The sequence below is a fragment of the Salmo trutta genome, chromosome 4, assembly GCF_901001165.1.
Source record: "Salmo trutta chromosome 4, fSalTru1.1, whole genome shotgun sequence".
Lineage (NCBI taxonomy): Eukaryota > Metazoa > Chordata > Actinopteri > Salmoniformes > Salmonidae > Salmo > Salmo trutta.
Window position 1 is genome coordinate 66818543 of NC_042960.1, and position 23208 is coordinate 66841750.

At 41.0% G+C, this 23208-nt stretch overlaps 1 protein-coding gene across 1 annotated transcript in view; it reads left to right on the forward strand.

Annotated features, from left to right (window-relative positions):
- Positions 1–23208, forward strand: part of LOC115193072 (mucin-2) — a 32037-nt gene continuing 8829 nt past the window's right edge. Inside the window, exons 1-29 of the mRNA XM_029752056.1 lie at positions 1–124; positions 584–857; positions 1392–1506; positions 1785–1875; positions 2305–2444; positions 2912–3128; positions 3352–3477; positions 3757–3871; positions 4154–4304; positions 4429–4542; positions 6458–6524; positions 7801–7938; positions 8100–8264; positions 8459–8553; positions 8798–8924; positions 9513–9768; positions 12878–12933; positions 13172–13263; positions 13347–13498; positions 13748–13886; positions 14073–14183; positions 14840–15019; positions 15181–15420; positions 15699–15855; positions 16228–16356; positions 16517–17694; positions 21760–22242; positions 22422–22596; positions 22801–23048. Coding sequence (XP_029607916.1) covers positions 49–124; positions 584–857; positions 1392–1506; positions 1785–1875; positions 2305–2444; positions 2912–3128; positions 3352–3477; positions 3757–3871; positions 4154–4304; positions 4429–4542; positions 6458–6524; positions 7801–7938; positions 8100–8264; positions 8459–8553; positions 8798–8924; positions 9513–9768; positions 12878–12933; positions 13172–13263; positions 13347–13498; positions 13748–13886; positions 14073–14183; positions 14840–15019; positions 15181–15420; positions 15699–15855; positions 16228–16356; positions 16517–17694; positions 21760–22242; positions 22422–22596; positions 22801–23048 — 5607 coding nt within the window. The 5' untranslated portion in view covers positions 1–48. The remainder of the gene's footprint in view (positions 125–583; positions 858–1391; positions 1507–1784; positions 1876–2304; positions 2445–2911; positions 3129–3351; positions 3478–3756; positions 3872–4153; positions 4305–4428; positions 4543–6457; positions 6525–7800; positions 7939–8099; positions 8265–8458; positions 8554–8797; positions 8925–9512; positions 9769–12877; positions 12934–13171; positions 13264–13346; positions 13499–13747; positions 13887–14072; positions 14184–14839; positions 15020–15180; positions 15421–15698; positions 15856–16227; positions 16357–16516; positions 17695–21759; positions 22243–22421; positions 22597–22800; positions 23049–23208) is intronic.

Sequence of the window (23208 nt, forward strand, 5' to 3'; positions counted from 1 at the left end):
CAGCACTCTACACTTTTACCTGAAGCCCACTTCACCAGGACACTAACTATGGGGTGGACAGCTCTGTGGTTGTGTGTTCTCGCTCTGCCACTAACGAGCGCCATCCAGGTGAAAGCCAAGAAAGGTAAGACGATACAGGATCATTTTGGAAATAGCAGTGATTTATTTTGATCTATGCAGACAAAGACAAACAGTTAAACATCTATTGAGATGGAGTTAGATTTTTTATTTTATTTAACCTTATTTTAACTAGGCAAGTCAGTTAAGAACAAATGTATATTTACAATAGATACTATATTGAGATGGCGTTAGATTAAGTTTCTATCTATTTCGAGTCAACCATCAGTCAAGAACAGACACATTTTGTTATTTTGAACATTTTTGGTTGGAGCAAATCTGAGTGAAGTCTGTCTAGGAGTGTCATATTCTATAATATCTTGATTCACAATCCACTAGAATTGGATATTTTGAAATACATGCTGCATTATTTACAATTTACAGCAAAGTAATAAATTGTGTCTCTTTCTGATTCCATACATTTATGTTTGACTGTTTGTGACTTTTTCTGTTTTCGTCTCCTCAGCGCGCCAGTCCAACCATGTGAACAGCATCTGCAGCACCTGGGGCAGAGAGCACTTCAAAACCTTCGATGGAGACGTGTACCAGTTCCCAGGGACGTGTGAATACAACCTGGCCTCCGACTGCCACTCTGAGTCCTACCAGGAGTTCTCTGTGCACCTGAAGAGGAACGGGGCTACTGAGGCTGAGGGGAACCCTACGGTCAAACACGTAGTGGTCACTATCAACGACCTGGTCTTCCACCTGACCAAGACTCAGGTCGCGGTCAACGGAGAAATGTACGTTTTCCACTAATGTTTTATGTTATGTGTCCTCTAATTCATCAGGGAAGTCACACTGAGATTGACATCCTTTTTCAAGCGAGCCATGGAAAAATCTATCTATCTATCTATCTATCTATCTATCTATCTATCTATCTATCTATCTATCTGTCTATCTATCTGTCTATCTATCTGTCTATCTATCTGTCTATCTATCTGTCTATCTATCTGTCTATCTATCTGTCTGTCTATCTGTCTGTCTATCTGTCTGTCTGTCTATCTGTCTGTCTGTCTATCTATCTATCTGTCTATCTATCTGTCTATATATATATATATATATATATAAAACATTTCCTCTCTGCAAAAAGTAATGGATTTATATTATGCTGTTACCTATTCCCATCTCAGAAAGTACTCTGACACATTTCCAGGGATTCCATTTTGAATTCAAAGGATTTAACTGTATTTTGTGTCTCTTTGTTGTTAATTGACACATTGGTACATTTCTATGTAATCTCTATTATTAATAATGTTCTTCATCTTTATTCCCAGTGTAACTCTGCCGTACTACAATGGAGGAGTCCAACTGGAGAGGAATGCAGTTTACACCAAACTCTACTCCAAGGTTGGCCTGGTTGTCATGTGGAATGGAGAAGATGCCGTCATGGTAAGCTTTTATAAGAATCAAGACATTACTTAGAAGAATGCATACAGAAGTGTATTTATTTATTTGCTTTGTAAGAATCAATGCGTTCACTGAAATTGACTGCTGTCATTAAACAGTGAACAGCGTAAAACGAACCCGTGCACATGCACAGATACCGTGTGTGACTGTGTGACAGCAAAGCCTTGGGTCTCATCTCAATATCTGCTCTGCTGCTCGTGGCAACAGCATTTCTCTGAGTCTACCTTGAAAAATAGTTGACCCATCACTGTTTGCCTTAGGTGGAGCTGGACACGGAGTATACCAACCGTACCTGTGGTCTCTGTGGAGACTTTAATGGCCTTCCAGTTCACAATGAGTTTATTCATAATGGTGAGCATTTATAAGAATTATTAGCATTACGATTCACGAGCATTAAAACATGTATAGTCATTTATAACACACTTATAATCATGTATATAAATATGTACAAGTATTTATAATGACTTATTCCTGTAAGGTTTTAGGGTGTTAAGTGTAATCAATATATTCCAAGTGGCTAATATTATCATTTATAATATGTATCGGCACTTATAACGAATTTCTAAGCATTTATCTAAATATTTATAATGACTTATTTAGTTGTTATTATTAACATGCTATTTATTAATATATTCTAAGTGACTGTTATATATTCTTACATCAAGTAACATCTTTGTAATTTCACACAGGTTGTAAGTTCATTAATATACATTTATACACATTTATAAGCGTTTCTAATCACTTATTGATGAAGGATGACATCATTTTATTTCCGTGCAGGTCGTAATGTGAGCCCCATTGAGTTTGGAAACAGGCAGAAGGTCCACAGGCCCAACGAGGATTGTGAAGACCCCTATGAAGAGGAAGAGGAAGATGAACCTGCAGACGTTCAGCCTAAAGAGGACACATGCAAGGAGTTTGTAAGTTCTACCTCGTGTCTGTTCAGCCTGACAAATAGACTACAGTATTTCCATGTACTTCACTTCATTCTATTGATTTATTTGACTGCCATATGGAATGAATTAAGTTCAAATATGGTATAATATTATTCGTATTGCAACTAACAACCTCCTCCTCCTTCTCTTCCCCCTCTTCCTCTTTATCCTCTTCCTCGTACTCTCTTCGTCCTCCTCCTCCTCTGCCTCCTCCTCTCCCACTCCTTCTCTCTCACTCCTCTTCTCCCTCCACCTCCTTTCCACCTCTACCTCCTCCTCCACCTCCTCCTTCTCTCCCTCCACTTCCTCCTCTTCTCCCTCCGCCATCTCCTCCTCCTCTCCCTCCTCTTCCACCTCCTCCTCCTCTTCTCCCTCCTACACGTCCTCCTCCTCTCCCTCCTCATTCACCTATACCTTCTCCTCATTCACCTCTTCCTCCTCCTCCTCCTCAGCATGCCCAGTGTGACCAGCTCCTGCGCTCGCCGTTGTGGAGCTCCTGTGGTGCAGTTGTGAACCCTGAGCCCTACATCCAGGCCTGTATTCAGGACCTGTGTGGCTGCAGCAACACTTCTGATAGCTTCTGTGTCTGCAGCACCCTGGCAGAGTACTCCAGACAGTGCTCCCATGCTGGGGGACAGCCACCCCACTGGAGAACAACAGCCTTCTGTGGTAATGGGACATCTCAATTACTGTCTGGGTGTTCAGGAAAACATTTCTTGGATTACAGTAGAGTTGTAGATCAAAAAGTCACATGCAAAAAATAACTCTTTATTGTCCATAGTCAGCTTCAGATCACACAAATGTCTTAAAAAATAAATAAATATATATATATATATACATATTTACATATAATAATAAAATGCACTGTAATTAACTGTCTTTGTTTTCTTAGAAAAGCAGTGTCCGTTCAACATGGTGTATCTGGAGAGTGGCTCTCCCTGCATGGATACCTGTACCCACTCAGACACCAGCTCACTGTGTGAAGAACACCTGATGGACGGCTGCTTTTGCCCTCACGGTCAGCCTTTAACCAGAACACACCTCAATGTATCAGTATAACAGTGATGATGTTATATATTTAGTCATAATACACATTTGGTTTACATTTAGTAATAATAAATATAATTTATAAAGTGTATTTGTACAGATTTCTTTATTTTACAGTTATTTCCATTATACCACAAATAGCATTAGACTAACTCACTGTATCTCATTCTGTGACGTTCATGACGTATGCTTTCACCACTCTGTAGGGACTGTGGTGACGTTCATGTTGTATGTTTTCACCACTCTGTAGGGACTGTGTTTGATGACATCTCAAAGCGGGGGTGTATCACTCAGGACCAGTGTCAGTGCAAACATGACAAAGTTTACAACTCTGGAGAAGTATTCAGACAGGACCGTGAGGAATGGTGAGTCAAATGTTTAGACTTGAAGTGCTCAATGTAAAGCACTGTACAGTTAAAATAACAAGTTAAGTTCAGACAGAAGTCGTAGCAGAGGGTTCATGTATCTGGTTTATCCTGTAAATGACTTCATCATTTATTCTGTGTCTGTGATTCAGTGTCTGTCACCATGGTCAGTGGTCCTGTAAATGACTTCATCATTTGTTCTGTGTCTGTGATTCAGTGTCTGTCACCATGGTCAGTGGTCCTGTAAATGACTTCATCATTTGTTCTGTGTCTGTGATTCAGTGTCTGTCACCATGGTCAGTGGTCCTGTAAAAGTCTTCCCAGCCCTGCTACATGTGCAGTTGAGGAGGGTTCACACGTGACGACCTTCGATGGAAAAGCATACACCTTCCATGGGGACTGCTACTACCCCTTAGCCAAAGTGGAAAGCAAGGTAACTGACAATTACACTATACTTTTATGAAGAGACAATCTAGATGATAAGTGGATGGCATTTTATATGTCACAACGTTTTCTCATCAATGTTTTTGTTTTTTTGTTTCCCTTCTCTGTTTCAGGATGAAGCCAGTCCAAAGTTCACTGTGCTGGTCCAGCTGGTTCCCTGTATAAGACAGAAGTTTGACACTTGCCTCAAGAGTGTTGTGGTTTTGCTAAACAATGATAGAAACAACGTGAGTATTACCTTCATTAAAAGATGGAGATTTGACATATACAGTTAACCTCTATGGGCTAGGTGGGACGTTAGCGTCCCACTCTATTCAACAGCCAGTGGAATGGGGTGGCGCGAAATACAAATACCTAAAAAATGCTATAACTTCAATTTCTCAAACATATGACTATTTTACACCATTTGAAAGACAAGACTCTCATTAATCTAACAACATTGTCCGATTTCAAAAAGGCTTTACAGCGAAAGCAAAACATTAGATTATGTTAGGAGAGTGCATAGCCAAAAACAATCACACAGCCATTTTCAAAGCAAGCATATATGTCACAAAAACCCAAACCACAGCTAAATGCAGCACTAACCTTTGATGATCTTCATCAGATGACACTTCTAGGACATTATGTTATACAATACATGCATGTTTTGTTCAATCAAGTTCATATTTATATCAAAAACCAGCTTTTTACATTAGCATGTGATGTTCAGAACTAGCATACCCACCGCAAACTTCCGGTGAATTTACTAAATTACTCATCATAAACGTTGACAAAATACATAACAATTATTGTAAGAATTATAGATACAGAACTCCTTTATGCAATCGCTATGTCAGATTTTAAAATAGCTTTTCGGTGAAAGCACATTTTGCAATATTCTGAGTACATAGCTCGGCCATCACAGGCTAGCTATTCAGACATCCGCCAACTTCGGGCTCACTAAACTCAGAATTACTATTAGAAAAATTGGATTACCTTTGCTGTTCTTCGTCAGAATGCACTCCCAGGACTTCTATTTCATATTGGTTCCAAATAATCCATAGTTATTTTTGTCACGAAATGCGAGCGCATTTCGTGACAAAAAATATCTAAATGTTCCTTTACCATACTTAGAATCATGTCAAACGCTGTTTAAAATCAATTTCGATGCTATTTTTCTCGTAAAATAGCGATAATATTCCAACAGGACAACGTTGTATTCATTCAAAGAGGGAAAGAAAAAAATGGTGAGGTCTCATGGACACGCATCTCCAGTCTCTCTGTCACCAGGCAGTCCACTGACAAACTCTGCTGCTGTTATCTGCCCAGAGACAGGAGACGCGCCAATCCGGTTTCTGAAGGCTTTAGAGAGCCAATGGAAGCCTTGGAAAGTGTCACGTAACTGCACAGATACTGTAATTTCGATAGAGATGCAACAGAAGGACTACAAATTGTCAGGCAGGCCACTTCCTGCTTGACATATTCTCAGGTTTTTGCCTGCCATATGAGTTCTGTTATACTCACAGACACCATTCAAACAGTTTTAGAAACTTTAGAGTATTTTCTATCCAAATCTACTAATAATATGCATATTCTCATTTCTGGGCAAGAGTAGTAACCAGTTTAAATCGGGTACATTTTCTCTCCGGCCGTGAAAATACTGCCCCCTAGCCCAGACAGGTTAAGCATATACACATGTATATTATACACCATCTCTATGTATGTACAGTCAGGTCCTAATTAAAAGGCATCCTTGATAAAGATGAGCAAAAAATACTATTAAATGAAGATCTTTGGCCACGCACACCAGTGGTGGGTTTGGTGTCAAAAAGAAGAATCATATGCAAAACAGAGCCTGATACCTGCTGTATAAAATGGTGGTGGATCTTTGATGTTATGGGGCTGTTATGCTTCCACTGGTCTGTATTGAGGAATGGTCTAAGATCCTTCCCAATGTGTTCTCCATTCTCCTAAAATCTTCTAGAGAAAGGCTCAGTATTGTTATCCTCGCAGGGTGAGGTATTGAAAAATAATGAAACAGGGGTGCCAATCATTTTGGATCTGACTGTATAAGTACGTATATGTATGTAAAATGTATATACTGCACATCTAGTCTTGTGTTGAATAGGATTAGTTGATCATGGCTATTGTTTTCTTTTCCAGGCATTGGTGATTACCGCCGATGGGAAAGTCAGCCACAATGCACAGATCACTCTGCCTTACAATACAGGTGGGAAATTGAATAATTAACCTCTTAAGGTGGTTACGCCTAAAATGACATACCCAAATCTAACTGCCTGTAGCTCAGGCCCTGAAGCAAGGATATGCCTATTCTTGGTGCCATTTGAAAGGAAACACTTTGAAGTTTGTGGAAATGTGAAAGGAATGTCGGAGAATATAACACAATAGATCTGGTAAAAGATAATACAAAGAAAAAAACAGCTGTCCTATTGTATTTGTTTGTTCCATCATCTTTGAAATGCAAGAGAAAGGCCATAATGTATTATTCCAGCCCTCAGGTGCAATTTAGATTTTGGCCACTAGATGGCAGCAGTGTATGTTCAAAGTTTTAGACTGATCCAATGAACCAATGCATTTCTGTTGAAAATGTTGTATCAAGACTGCCCAAATGTGCCAAATTTCTTTATTAATAACTTTTCACGTTCAAAATTGTGCACTCTCCTCAAACAATAGCATGGTATTCTTTCACTGTAATAGCTACTGTAAATTGGACAATGCAGTTAGATTAACAAGAATTTAAGCTTTTTGCCAATATCAGATATGTCTTATGTCCTGGTAAATGTTCTTGATACTTACAACCTAATGCTAGTTGCATTAGCCTATGTTAACTCAAACGTCCCAAGGGACACTGATCCCACAGAAGTTATTAAGCAATAATGCCCGAGAGGGTGTGATATCTGGCCAATATACCATGGCTAAAGGCTGTTCTTGGGCACGACGCAACATCTCTTACCAATGGTACATTGGTCACATACTACAATCCCCCAATGTGCTTTATTGCTATTATAAACTGGTTACCAATGTAATTAGAGCAGTAAAAATAAAATGTTTTGTCATACGGTCTGATATAACACATCTGTCTGCCAATCAGCATTGAGTGCTCGAACCACCCAGTTTATAATAAAGATTATGCACACCCTTCTATGTTCTGAAAGTGCAACCAGTAACATAGAATGAAACATAGAATGAAATATTCGCCTGTATAAATATCAACTACCTAATTCTATGTATTATTACACTATACTTCCAAAGCTATTTACACAGCATTAAGTACAGTAATGTTTAGTGTTATTAAATAGACATTTAAAAAAAAAAAATGAATAATGTTTAATTTTGGTAATCCCCCACCCCACTCCCCCACCCCTCCTTTCTGTTCCCAGCTGACATTTGTGTACGGTGTCCATATTAGGACAACCTCAGTCTCAGCAGGAGCTCTTTCAGTTTTTTCCCAGTTGACATTAGCCTATTTGTTTTACTTCCCATAGCTGGCATCAGTGTGTTCAAGCCGTCATCCTTCCACATAATGCTCCAGACAAGCTTTGGGCTGCAGGTTCAGATCCAGCTGGTCCCTATCATGCAGGTCTATGTCACCCTGGACGAGAGCTACAAGACCAAGACACAAGGTAAGTTAACTCCCAAGTTGTAGGCATATACCTCTGAAGGTGAACAGATATCAATTATATATGGAGTTTAAATTCTACTTTATGCAAATGGATTTATATGGTGTTGATTTCTGTTTGATGTAGGTTTATATGGTGTTGATTTCTGTTTCTATTTCTTCTAGGTCTGTGTGGGAACTTCAACAAGGTTCTGTCTGATGACATGAAGACCCCTCAGGGTATGGTGGAGGGAACAGCCTCTTCATTTGGGAACTCCTGGAAGGCTAATCCTACCTGCAAAGACAGAGAGGAGAGGCTGGACGACCCCTGCTCCCTCAGTGTGGAGAATGGTAAGCCCTCTTCACTAACTCTTTATTAATTGAAGGATAACCCTTACATAACACAATAAAAAGCAGAACACAAGCATTTCATAAATGTTTATGTCAACAACCGCAGTATCATGTCATTGGATCCAAAGCGATGCAGCAAGCAGCAGTTTATACAGTATCAGACATATTTGAACTCTTACCACCTGTTTACTCAGAGAACTATGCTAAACATTGGTGCTCCATGCTAAGAAGTTCTGACAGCACTTTTGCCAAGTGCCATGCCATGGTGGACCCCGAGCTTTACTACAAGGTAATACATTTTTTGTATAACTGGAACTGTAACATTACATTGAGTAACATCTTGTTTGGAATGCTCACAATTATATCTTGGCTGGTTTGTGGTATATGTACACTTGTACATATTTGTCCTGAAGTTTCTTACTGTTTTTAATGCTGTTTGTAATACTGTTTGTCATGCGAAAGCTCTGGCCAATGAGATTTGTTATATATTTATTACATATGGAACATTTACTTAAACTTGATATTTTCTGCAGCGATGCACGTACGCTAGCTGCAACTGTGAGAAGAGTGAAGACTGCCTGTGTGCCGTCTTCTCATCCTATGTGCGAGACTGTGCTACCAAGGGAGTGGTCCTGTCGGGCTGGAGAGAGAACGTGTGTGGTAAGTGATTTACACTTCTCATATTTATGTCTTGCCGTATATTAGTGAAAGGAGATGACATTATAGGCCTCTCCTGGCTACCAATGAAAGGTTCACTAATATTATGATTAGAATATACGCATTCTGCAAATGGTTCTACTGCCATCGCTAAAAGTATGGAGACAGGGGACAACCTTGGCAAATTTCACTGCCATTGCAAAAAGTAGGGGAGACAGGGGACAACCTTGGCAGATTCAACTGTCATTGCAAAAAGTAGAGGAGACAGGGGGTAACCCTGACAAATTCCCCTACTCAGGGGAAATTGCAGTAACCAGTCGACCGGTTGTGGATGTTTCTAAAAGTTTTTATTGTGGCATCTAGTTTGTATGACAAACACATTTTTTATTTCCTCTTGGGGAATAAATGAATACCTTGACCAGAGCTAAAAAATAAAGTACTGTGTCTTCTCATCTCATCTGATGTCAACTTTAACAACACTTACTTACTTAATCCTCTTCCTTCCTGGAGGGAAATAGAGCCTTTAGTAACATTTTCCAACACTGCCAATCTTAACTTTATCCAACACTTTACATATTTCCCTGCAACCAGACAAATACACTGGTAACTGCCCAGCATCTCAGATCTACTCTGACCAGCTCCAGAGATGTCAGCTGACCTGTAGCTCCCTGGCCAGCAAACGGCAGGGTTGTACCAACGACTTCCTCCCCGTGGATGGTTGCTCCTGCCCGGACGGACTCTACATGGATGACAGGGGCACCTGTGTACCCATGGACAAATGCCCCTGCTTCCACAACGGGGTCCACATCAAGCCTGGGAAGTCCATCAACATTCAGGAGGAGCACTGGTAAGAGACTGTTTCCATCTAATAAAGTATCTAGCTACCTATTTAACTGACTACTGTTGTGTCTTTGGCTATGCCGGATTAAGTGATATGACATGCTATCCTATAAAATCCTTTCTCTGTAATTAATATCACCTGATTAGCTAATCATGTAAATGCAATTAACTAGAAAGTCGGGACACAACGGAAGAGTGTTTATAGAGCCGTTATCTTCCGAATAAACTCTTAAAAACGTAGTAATTTTTCACATCGATAGCCATCAATATTAATGCTCATTTTATTTTCAGTCTCATAATGAAAGTTGTAAATTCTTGGTTATCTTCACGAACCCTGGCTAACAAGTTGAATCAGCAATACAAAAATGGGTTTAATTATTTATATACCAAATACCTAAACGAATCACACAGAATTACATGTACACGGAATGCAAATTATGTCATACAGAAATTGGCCCTGGTGGACGGAGCTGACATGGCGGCTTGTTACACAAAGAAAGGGGGTTGGGCTTGAATGAAAGAGCGGGAAGACTGAGGAACAAAAGAAACAGCAGCTATGCTATCGTAAATACATTATCGTATGCAGTCTAAATTACCGCCCATTTGGAAAAGGAAAATGCAATAAATATTTACTCTGAGCTGCGCTTCGGTAGTTTGGTCGTAGATGCTGGCCGTGTTGGCCAACAGACATCTTCCTGTCCTCGGAAGAATGTCTCTGGTGGTAAATTGGATACGTTGTGGTATCTTCGTCGTGTGTTAGACTGGATCTGTCGTCCGTCCTTTCCTAGCCCACGTCTACAGCGTCCGCTGCTAACTCAACGGCTAGGAAGTATCACTTCTGTAGTGAATAAGTTCAAAATTCATACCATTTGCCACCAAAGCTCACGCCGAGGTTGGCTTAGTTCTGTACTTGACATGTGTGTCCTTTTAACGCAGAGGCTGCAGACCTCCATAGTGGAATCCTGGTTACATTGTGTCATTGTCTTATATAGTGGTGAGGGGAGAAGGGTGTGTTTCATCGTTTATAACCCCTGTCTCTTCATAGATGCGGGCCACTGATTAACCTCTATGGGACCGGCGGGACGAATTCGTCCCACCTACGTAACAGCCAGTGTAATCCTGTGGCGCGATTTTTAAAACGTTTGAAATGCTATTACTTCAATTTCTCAAACATATGACTATTTTACAGCTATTTAAAGACAAGACTCTCGTTAATCTAACCACACTGTCCGATTTCAAAATGGCTTTACAACGAAAGCAAAACATTAGATTGTCAGCAGAGTACCCAGCCAGAAATAATCAGACACCCATTTTTCAAGCTAGCATATAATGTCACAAAAACCCAAACCACAGCTAAATGCAGCACTAACCTTTTATGATCTTCATCAGATGACAACCCTAGGACATTATGTTATACAATACATGCATGTCTGTTCAATCAAGTTCATATTTATATCAAAAACCAGCTTTTACATTAGCATGTGACGTTCAGAAAAAGCATACCCCCCGCAAACTTCCGGGGAATTTACTAACAATTTGCTAAATTACTCACGATAAACGTTCACAAAAAGCATAACAATTATTTTAAGAATTATAGATACATTACTCCTCTATGCACTCGATATGTCCGATTTTAAAATAGCTTTTCGGATAAAGCACATTTTGCAATATTCTAAGTACATAGCCCAGCCATCACGGGCTAGCTATTTAGACACCCGGCAAGTTTAGCCTTCATCAAAATCATATTTCCTATAAGAAAAATGGTCTTACCTTTCCTGTTCTTCATCAGATTGCACTCCCAGGACTTCTACTTCAATAACAAATGTAGGTTTGGTCCCAAATAATCCATCGTTATATCCAAACAGCGGCGTTTTGTTCGTGCATTCTAGACACTATCAGAATGCTAAATCACGGTCGTGCGCATGGCGCAGAACGTGACAAAAAACTTCTAAATATTCCATTACCGTACTTCGAAGCATGTCAACCGCTGTTTAAAATCAATTTTTTTGCAATTTATCTCGTAGAAAAGCGATAATATTCCGACCGAGAATCTGCAATTAGCTAAACAGCCAAAGGAAAATACTCCACGGGGGCGAATTGCGCACGCGCCTAATTCTATTGTCATCTGATGGGACACTTGGAAAAGGAGATAATGTGTTTCAGCCTGAGTCTGCCTCGTCATCGTTCAGGTTTTTCCCGGGTTCTGAGAGCCTATTGGAGCCCTAGGAATTGTCATGTTACAGCTAAGATCCTGACTCTTCAATAAACAGAAGCAAGAACAACAACACCTTGTCAGACAGGGTACTTCCTGCATGAAACCTTCTCAGGTTTTTGCCTGCCATAGGAGTTCTGTTATACTCACAGACACCATTCAAACAGTTTTAGAAACGTTAGGGTGTTTTCTATCCAAACCTGAACAATAATATGCATATTCTAGCTTCTGAGTTGGTGTAGGAGGCAGTTAAAAATGGGCACATATTTTTTCCAAAATTCTCAATGCTGCCCCCTAGCCCGTAGAGGTTAAGCAGGGTACTTTCCTCATGAAAACCCAATTCTCTCATTTGGAAGCTAAAATTACATTTAATCTCCTAACAAACAATCTCAATATCAAACATTTAAATGGCACAACAATTCCATGTGAATTTGATAACTAGAATGTGTGGACTTTCCCAGGTACAGTTTATGTCATCCTGTCATCAGTCATAATGTCTCAGATGACAACCGAACTGACATCCATACTCATTAAGTTCCAACGCATATTTCCAACTGGTTCTATTCCCGAAATATGGTTCCTTTTCCCCATTTGTTTGATGTTCCCAGACTCTTTATATTTAACAAAGGCTATTCAACAGTCCTTCAGTAGGGTCAGAGAGAGAGGGGAAGGGAGAAAGGTATTTATGGGGGGGGTCATAAACCTTACCCACAGGCCAACGTCATGACACTACTTACCGACCTACCTACCTACCCCGCCCACCGCCCACCTACTTATTTACCTAACTTACCTACCTACCAAAGCAGCAAATATGTCATATTACCCTGCTAGTATAAAAAGTACACAATCCTGCAATGTTATTCCAATATCAAAATAGCTCTTAATATCATGCGTGTTCTTCTAGTGTCTGCAACAATGGGAAGCTTCACTGCCGTTCCTGGAAAATGCGTTCAGAGAGTAGTAAGTAGCCTTTCTGTGTTCATTTGCTATTCATATCCCATTATCCCTTTGATGTATACAGTATTTGACCTAGACTTGGCCTCAAATACTATATGAGAGATAATTTCAATTACTTGAGTCCAGGACTTGGCTTAATCTGTTTTAAACCGTCCCTAGAAGTATTTGAAAGATAGTATTTGAACCCAGATCTAATTTGACAACTTGTTGTGTAATAATAATGAAACTTCTTCTGTTACAGCCTGCCAGTCGCCGAAGGTATTCTTGAACTGCTCCAATGACCTGGGAGTACAGTGTTCACGGAGCTGTAGGAACCCGGATTTCATGGACTGTGTGAGTTGACTTGTTGACTTCCATTAGTACCTGACCTAAGGGCTGTGATCTTTATTTAATTCCGTCTCTCTCCTTGACCACAGTTCTCCGCAGAGTGTGAGTCTGGGTGCAAGTGTCCCATGAGTCTGTGGGAGGATGGGAAAGGTATGTGTGTGAAAAAACATGAATGCCCATGCAGCCATGATGGATTCCTCTACGCCCCAGGAAAACAGATCCCAAACGGATGTAACACTTGGTGAGTTATTGAGGTTTTATGGTTATATGTTATTATCTGATCAAAAACGATACAGTGCAAGGTTATGCGGTATGATATGACGTTATATTATACGGCACCATAAATAATAGAAATTCTAGACTAAAATAAAATGGAATGAGATTTCATGACACAAAATGAGGGCTTCCATCATCCTTTCTAGCTAATGTGATCATGATTGTTTTTGAAGAGGATATTTGACTTAGTGTCTCTCATACTGTACACATGTAGCACCTGTAAGAGTGGGAAATGGGACTGCACAGATAAGAAGTGCCCAGGAACCTGTACCATTTACGGCAGTGGCCATTACAAAACCTTTGATGAGCGCACGTATGGCTTCCAAGGAAAATGTGGCTATGTGGCTGTCCAGGTAATCAATGCTTATCAGGACATCTCAATACATTACAATTTATTTCAATTAAGTGGTGATGTGTTTTTATACAAAAATGTTTGTATAATAGTACTGCTGTTGTATTCTATATTACCAACTAATCATTTAAATTGCAAAAGTATAATTTGGTTTCTAAAGTACTCTCTCCCTATGTCTCTCTTTAAGAACAAATGTGGGAACCAGCCTGGCCAGGACAAGTTCATGGTGATCACAGAGAACATACCGTGTGGAACCACAGGCACCACTTGCTCCAAGTCTGTCAGGGTTCAACTGGGGGTAAGACTGGACAAAAGACACACTCGAACAGGCGGCTGGTGGCACCTTCAATGGGAAGGATGGGCGCATAGTAATGGCAGGAATGGAATTAATTGAATGGCATCAAATGCATGACTGGTTTTGTTGTGTTTGATACCATTTCATTTACTCCACTCTAGGCTTTATAATGAGCCATTCTCCTTTCTATACCGGTTGAATCATAATGAGAGATCATTTGACATTCATACACACAAAAAATACATAATTTTGCATTATTTAGCAAATGCTCTTATTCAGAGCGACTTATTCAGAGTGACAGTACAATTAGTGAATTCAACTAAAGTAGGTAAAATCACCATCACAATCATTGCAAGTAAAACTTTCTTCCAAATAGCCACTAACTGCAAAAATCAGTACGAAATTCAAGCATTTTTTTTTTCTTCAAAAAAAGCTTTAGAAAGTGTATTGTCTGTCATAGTTTTGCAAAATTCCGATAACTTTCCCCAAATTCCCTGTTTTTCCACAAATCATAATTGCAATTTTTCTGAAATTACGAAGGAATAAGGAGGAATTCCTTGAAATCCTTTCTGGAAAAACTGGAATTTTGGGGAAAGATACCAGAATTTTTCAACCCTGATTGTCTGTGAACAGGAAGTGCTAAATCCTTATCCTTACAGAGAACAGAGCTGAAACTATCAAAGGGAATCTATGAAGTGGTGGACCTAGGAGTGGGCTCTCAGATCCAGTACCGAGTGAGGACCGTCGGTCTGTACCTGATTGTTGAGTCAGACATCGGGATCGCAGTGCTGTGGGACCGCAAAACTACCGTCCGCATCATCCTGGAGCCACAGCATAGTGTACGTTTAGTGTTGAAGAGTTAACTCATAGAGAGCAGAACCTGTGATGAAACAGACTTGAAATAGATGAACAAGACATCAGACATCATTGTGTATTGCTAACAGTGATTGATTTGATACAGTTCCACTGTGTATGCCTTATCGTTTCTATGTGTCTATAGGGAGCAGTGTGCGGCCTGTGTGGGAACTATAATGGAGACGGCAGAGATGACTTCACCACGCAAGGTCAGATGATAGTCAGCAGTCCTGTGGATTTTGCTAACAGCTGGAAAGTGTCAAGCACTTGCCCCGACGCAGAAAGCAACGTCGACCCATGTGGAGCCAGACCCAACCGTCACAACTGGGCTAAGATGCAGTGCAGCATCATCACAGGACAGACTTTCCAACCGTGCCACAAGAAGGTACAGTGCTGCAGCGGATTGCTATGAATATACCATACAATTATAAACCTAGTGAAAGTATCAGACAGAACACTGAAAGACTGGTGGACAGTCAAACTTCTGCACCAAAAAATACACCCAAATCGTTTAAAACATTGACTTTCTTGTCATCCTCAATGATTTAATTCATGAACATGTCTGTTGATATATGTGTTTTGAAAAATGCTCTAAGAAACAAACAAAACTAAAAAATACAGTAGTAGTGCATCTTGTGTGTTCTTTCTGTATGTGTTTTACAGGTAGATCCTACTCTGTTCTTTGACAATTGTGTGAAAGACTCCTGTGCCTGTGATACTGGTGGAGACTGTGAGTGTTTCTGTACAGCTGTAGCAGCCTACGCCCAGGCCTGCACTGAAGCTGGAGTCTGTGTTGCATGGAGAACACCAGAAATTTGTCGTAAGTACAACAAATCTTTTTGGGGTTCATTATGCTTGTGTTCCAAAGGTCACACACTTCCACTGTTTGACTGTCAGGCTTGGCATTGAAATGATTTGACATGTCTGGAGTAATTTGACTGATTAGAATTTACAATGTAAATGAATATGTTGTTGAAAGAACCCAAACTTGTGAGGATGTGGATCTAAAGTATATTTTAGCTTGTTGGTTTAAACAGATATCTTAATGTGTAACGTTATAGTGGATCACTTTTGACCAGGGTACCTAGGGTTCTGATAAAAAGTAATGCACTTCAAATGGAATAGGGTGCCATTTGCTGAGGGCATGCAATGTGTATTCAGTGTATGAACCTGTACGTTTTCCCTCTTGTAGCTGTGTTCTGTGACTACTACAACGATCCAGGTGAATGTGAATGGCATTACAGCCCTTGCCACACACCTTGCTACAAGACCTGTCTGAATCCAAATGGGACCTGTAACAACCCTCTTCCAAATCTGGAAGGTGAGGCAGCATACTATTTGATTTGATTGGCACCAGCCTGTATGTTTGTTCCATATGCACATGCCCTTCTTAAACAAAGTATTGATATGTTTTTTGACCTCAACTTTATTAAATGTAATAACTAAATCAAAACAACTAAATCACACTGTCTTCTATATAGGTTGTTACCCACGATGCCCTCCAGAAACGCCTATATTTGATGAAGAGACCGGGGAGTGTATTCTGATGTGTGAAGAAACAACAACGCCACCACCAACAACAACCCCCCAGACAACCACACCAACACCACCAACAACACCGTGGACACCAACAACTACCACATTGACAACAGAACCTCCAACAACAACACAAATACCACCACCAACAACAACACCAACAACAACAACCACCACAACAATGCCAACAACAACCACACCAATACCTCCAACAACAACCACACCATCACCACCAATACCACCAACAACAACAACAACACCAATACCACCAACAACAACAACAACACCAATACCAACAACAACAACACCAACAACAACACCAATACCAACAACAACACCAATACCAACAACAACACCAATACCACCAACAGCAACCACACCAACACCAAAACCAACAACAACAACACCAATACCAACAACAACGCCAATACCACCAACAACAACACCACCAACAACAACACCAATGCCAACAACAACCACACCAATACCAACAACAACAACCACACCAACACCAACACCAACACCAACAACAACACCACCAACAACAACACCAATGCCAACAACAACCACACCAATACCAACAACAACAACAACAACACCAATACCAACAACAACAGCAACACCAACAACACCAACAACAATGACAACAACACCAACAACAACAACACCAATACCACCAACAACTACAACAACAATACCACCAACAACTACCCCCCAAACAACAGAGCCAACAACTACTCCTTGTATTCCTACCTGTGAGTGGTCAGAATGGTATGATGAAGATGATGATAAAGACAAGAGTGACTGGGAAACGTATTGGAATATCACACAGAGTGGAAAAGAAGTGTGTGAAGATCCACAGGATATTGAATGTGTAGCTACAGACTACCCTGATACGAGCTTAGAGGACTTTGTAGCTTCGACAGGACAAGTTGTGGAGTGCGATGTTGACTTCGGTTTAATATGTGAAGAAAATAAACAGACTCAGAGACCATATAAGTGCAAGAACTATAAGATTAGAGTCCTCTGTTGCGTTGAATGTTTATCAACAACATCACCAAAACCAACAACAACAGCAACACCACCACCAACAACAACACCAATACCACCACCAACAACTACACAAATACCAACAACAACCACACAAATACCAACAACAACAACCACACCAACACCACCAACAACTACACCAATACCACCAACAACAACACCAAAGCCAACACCACCAACAACAGCAACAACCACACCAATGCCAACAACAACAACCACAACAACACCACCAACAACAACAACACCAATACCACCAACAACAACAACACCAATACCACCAACAACAACCACACCAATACCACCAACAACAACACCAACAACAACCACACAAATGCCACCAACAACAACCACACCAACAACACCAATACCACCAACAACACCAATACCACCAACAACAACCACACCAATACCACCAACAACAACAACACCAGCAACAACCACACAAATGCCAACAACAACCACACAAATACCCCCAACAACCACAACATCAATACCACCACCAACAACAACACCAAAAACTACCACCCCAATACCACCAACAACAACCACACCAATACCAACAACAACAACACCAATACCACCAACAACAACCACCACACCAATACCACCAACAACAACACCAACAACAACCTCACCAATACCAACAACAACAACAACCACACCAATACCACCAACAACCACACCAATACCAACAACAACAACAACACCAATGCCAACAACAACCACACCAATACCAACAACAACAACAACAACAACAACAACTACACCAATACCAACAACAACAACTACACCAATACCACCACCAACAACAACACCAATACCACCAACAACTACAACACCAATACCAACAACAACAGCAACACCAACAACAACAACACCAATACCAACAACAACAACAACAACACCAACAACAACAACAATGACAACAACACCAACAACAACAATACCACCAACAACTACCCCCCAAAAAACAGAGCCAACAACTACTCCTTGTATTCCTACCTGTGAGTGGTCAGAATGGTATGATGAAGACGATGATAAAGACAAGAGTGACTGGGAAACGTATTGGAATATCACACAGAGTGGAAAAGAAGTGTGTGAAGATCCACAGGATATTGAATGTGTAGCTACAGACTACCCTGATACGAGCTTAGAGGACTATGTAGCTTCCACAGGACAAGTTGTGGAGTGCGATGTTGACTTCGGTTTAATATGTGAAGAAAATAAACAGACTCAGAGACCATTTAAGTGCAAGAACTATAAGATTAGAGTCCTCTGTTGCGTTGAATGTTTATCAACAACATCACCAAAACCAACAACAGCAGCAACACCACCACCAACAACAACACCATTACCACCAACATCTACCACCCCAAAAGCACCAACAACAACCACACCAATACCACCAACAACCACACCAATACTACCAACAACAACAACACCAATACCTCCAACAACTACAACACCAACACCACCAACAACAACACCAATACCAACAACAACCACACCAATACCAACAACAACAACACCAACACCACCAACAACTACAACACCAACAACTACAACACCAATACCACCAACAACTACAACACCAATACCACCAACAACAACCACACCAATACCACCAACAACAACAACACCAAAGCCAACAACAACTACAACACCAACAACTACAACACCAATACCACCAACAACAACCACACCAATACCACCACCAACAACAACAACCACACCAATGCCAACAACAACCACACCAACACCACCAACAACAACCACACCATCACCACCAACAACTACAACACCAACAACTACAACACCAATACCACCAACAACAACCACACCAATACCACCAACAACAACAACACCAACACCAACACCACCAACAACAACAACCACCACACCAATGCCAACAACAAATACACCAATACCACCAACAACAACAACACCAACACCAACACCACCAACAACAACAACAACCACACCAATGCCAACATCAACCACACCATCACCACCAACAACTACAACACCAACAACTACAACACCAATACCACCAACAACAACCACACCAATACCACCAACAACAACCACACCAACAACAACAACACCAACACCACCAACAACAACACCACCAACAACAACCACACCAATACCAACAACAACAACCACACCAATACCACCGACAACAACAACACCAACACCAACAACAACCACACCAATACCAACAACAACAACCACACCAACACCACCAACACCACCAACAACAACCACACCAACACCACCAACAACACCAACAACAACCACACCAATACCAACAACAACAACCACACCAACACCACCAACACCACCAACAACAACAACACAAATACCAACAACAACAACCACACCAATACCAACAACAACAACACCAACACCAACAACAACCACACCAATACCACCAACAACTACAACACCAATACCACCAACAACAACCACACCAATGCCAACAACAACATACACAACAACAACACCAACAACTACAACACCAACACCACCAACAACTACAACACCAACACCACCAACAACTACAACACCAACACCACCAACAACTACAACACCAATACCACCAACAACAACCACACCAATACCACCAACAACAACAACAACGCCAATACCACCAACAACAACCACACCAATACCAACAACAACCACACCAACACCACCAACAACAACAACAACCACACCAATACCACCAACAACTACCACACCAATACCACCAACAACAACAACACCAAAACCACCAACAACTACCACACCAATACCACCACCAACAACCACACCAATACCACCAACAACAACCACACCAATAACAACAACAACAACAACAACAACAACACCAATACCAACAACAACTACCACACCAATACCACCACCAACAACCACACCAATACCACCAACAACAACCACACCAATAACAACAACAACAACAACAACAACCACACCAATACCACCAACAACAACCACACCAATACCAACAACAACAACAACACCAATACCACCAATACCACCAACAACTACAACACCAATACCACCAACAACCACACCAATACCAGCACCAACATACACAACAACAAAAACACCAACAACTACAACACCAATACCACCAACAACAACAACAACGCCAATACCACCAACAACAACCACACCAATACCAACAACAACAACCAAACCAACAACAACAACAACAACAACAACAATACCAACAACAACTACAACACCAACACCAACAACAACAACAACGCCAATACCACCAACAACAACCACACCAATACCAACAACAACAACAACCACACCAATACCACCAACAACAACAACACCAATACCACCAACAACAACCACACCAATAACAACAACAACAACACCAACACCACCAACAACAACAACACCAACACCACCAACAACTACAACACCAACACCAATGCCAACAACAACTACAACACCAATACCACCAACAACAACCACACCAATACCACCAACAACAACCACACCAATGCCAACAACAACAACAACACCACCAAAGCCAACACCACTAACAACAACAACACCAATGACAACAACAACCACACCAACACCACCATCAACAACAACAACAACACCACCAATTCCACCAACAACAACAACATCAATACCACCAACACCACCAACAACAACCACACCAATGCCAACAACAACAACACCAATACCAACAACAACTACCACACCACCAACAACTACAACACCAACACCAACAACAACTACAACACCAATACCACCAACAACAACACCAGCAACAACCACAACAACCACACAAATGCCAACAACAACCACACAAATACCACCAACAACAACAACACCAACACCAATACCACCAACAACAACAACTACAACACCAATACCACCAACAACACCAACAACACCAACACCAACAACAACACCAACAACAACAACACCAATACCACCGACAACAACAACACCAATAACAACACCAACAACAACACCAACAACAACACCAATACCACCAACAACAACAACACCAATACCACCAACATCTACCACACCAATACCACCAACAACAACAACATCAACAACAACACCAATTCCACCAACAACAACAAAACCAACAACAACAACACCAATACCACCAACAACTACCACACCAATACCACCAACAACAACCACACCTAAACCACCAACTACAACGGAAGCCATAACTCTAACCACAACCCCAACGACAACAGAAGAATCAACCACAACCCCCAGGACAACAGAAGAATCAACCACAACCCCCAGGACAACTGAAGAACCAACCACAACCCCAACAACAACAGAAGAATCAACCACAACCCCCAGGACAACTGAAAAACCAACCACAACCACCCCTATCATAGACACCACAACCACTAAAGCTCCTACAACAACACCTAAACCACCAACTACAACAGAATCCACAACTCCAATGACATCCATATCACCAACAACCCATGAATCAGTTGTCACTGGTCCTCCAATAACTGGTCCGACAGTAGGAGGTGTAGTCAGTTCAATACCAACCACAACTGGGACACCAACCCCACCACCAATCACTTGTCCTGAGTGGGACAAAGTGGTAAGTACCTCAATATAACCATCACATAATCAACTGGGCTCCCTTAACTTCGATTACACATAGCCAACATTTGAAGTCAATGAGGTGGAAAAGTCCTTTCAGAGACTTAGCAATTGATTCCTGTGTGTATTGTGAAAGAACTCTGATGACTTGTAATTTTCTTTCTCTCGAAACATCAGCAAAATGAGACTTTCTGGCTCTGCAACTGCACTTTGGCCAGATGTATTGAAAACAACACCATTGAGATAATTCCATATGAATGCCCAGAGCCTGAGCCAATCACATGTACCAATGGCAAGACACCAGTGCTACAGTGGGATGAGTTCTACTGCTGCCAACACTACGTGTGTGACTGTGAGTTGTGAAAGCTTCTTCTTCTTCTCCTCTGACCTGGTCAGGAAGGTAGATGGCCATGTCCAGTTTCTGTAACTAATAACATACACGTCCTTATCACTAACATTTGGAATAATACTCAATATAAATATTACTTCATACATTTTTTTTGACAGAGGATCGTAATGTCTGTCTGCTATATAAAAGTGTATATTTTCATGACAGGCGTCTGTGAGGGTTGGGGAGACCCCCATTATATCACCTTCGACGGGCTCTTCTACAGCTTCCAAGGGAACTGTACCTATGTGCTGATGGAGGAGATGTGGCCACGTCACCACTTTAAGATCTACATCGACAACGTCAACTGTGATCCCACCGAGGATGTGTCTTGTCCTCGAGCCATCATCGTGTCCTACCGCTCAACAGTTATAACACTGAAGAATCACAACCTCATTGGAGCTGCTCAGTTGGAGGTAACTTCAGTGGATGAACTGGCTCAGAAATCAATATAAGCAATTAAAACCATATAATACGTTGAATGGCTGGATTTTGGGGGCCTGAAGGACTGAAAAAAGGATTTCTTTGAAAATTTGAAAATGAAAGACAATTCTTTTCCATTATTTCATTCTCTGA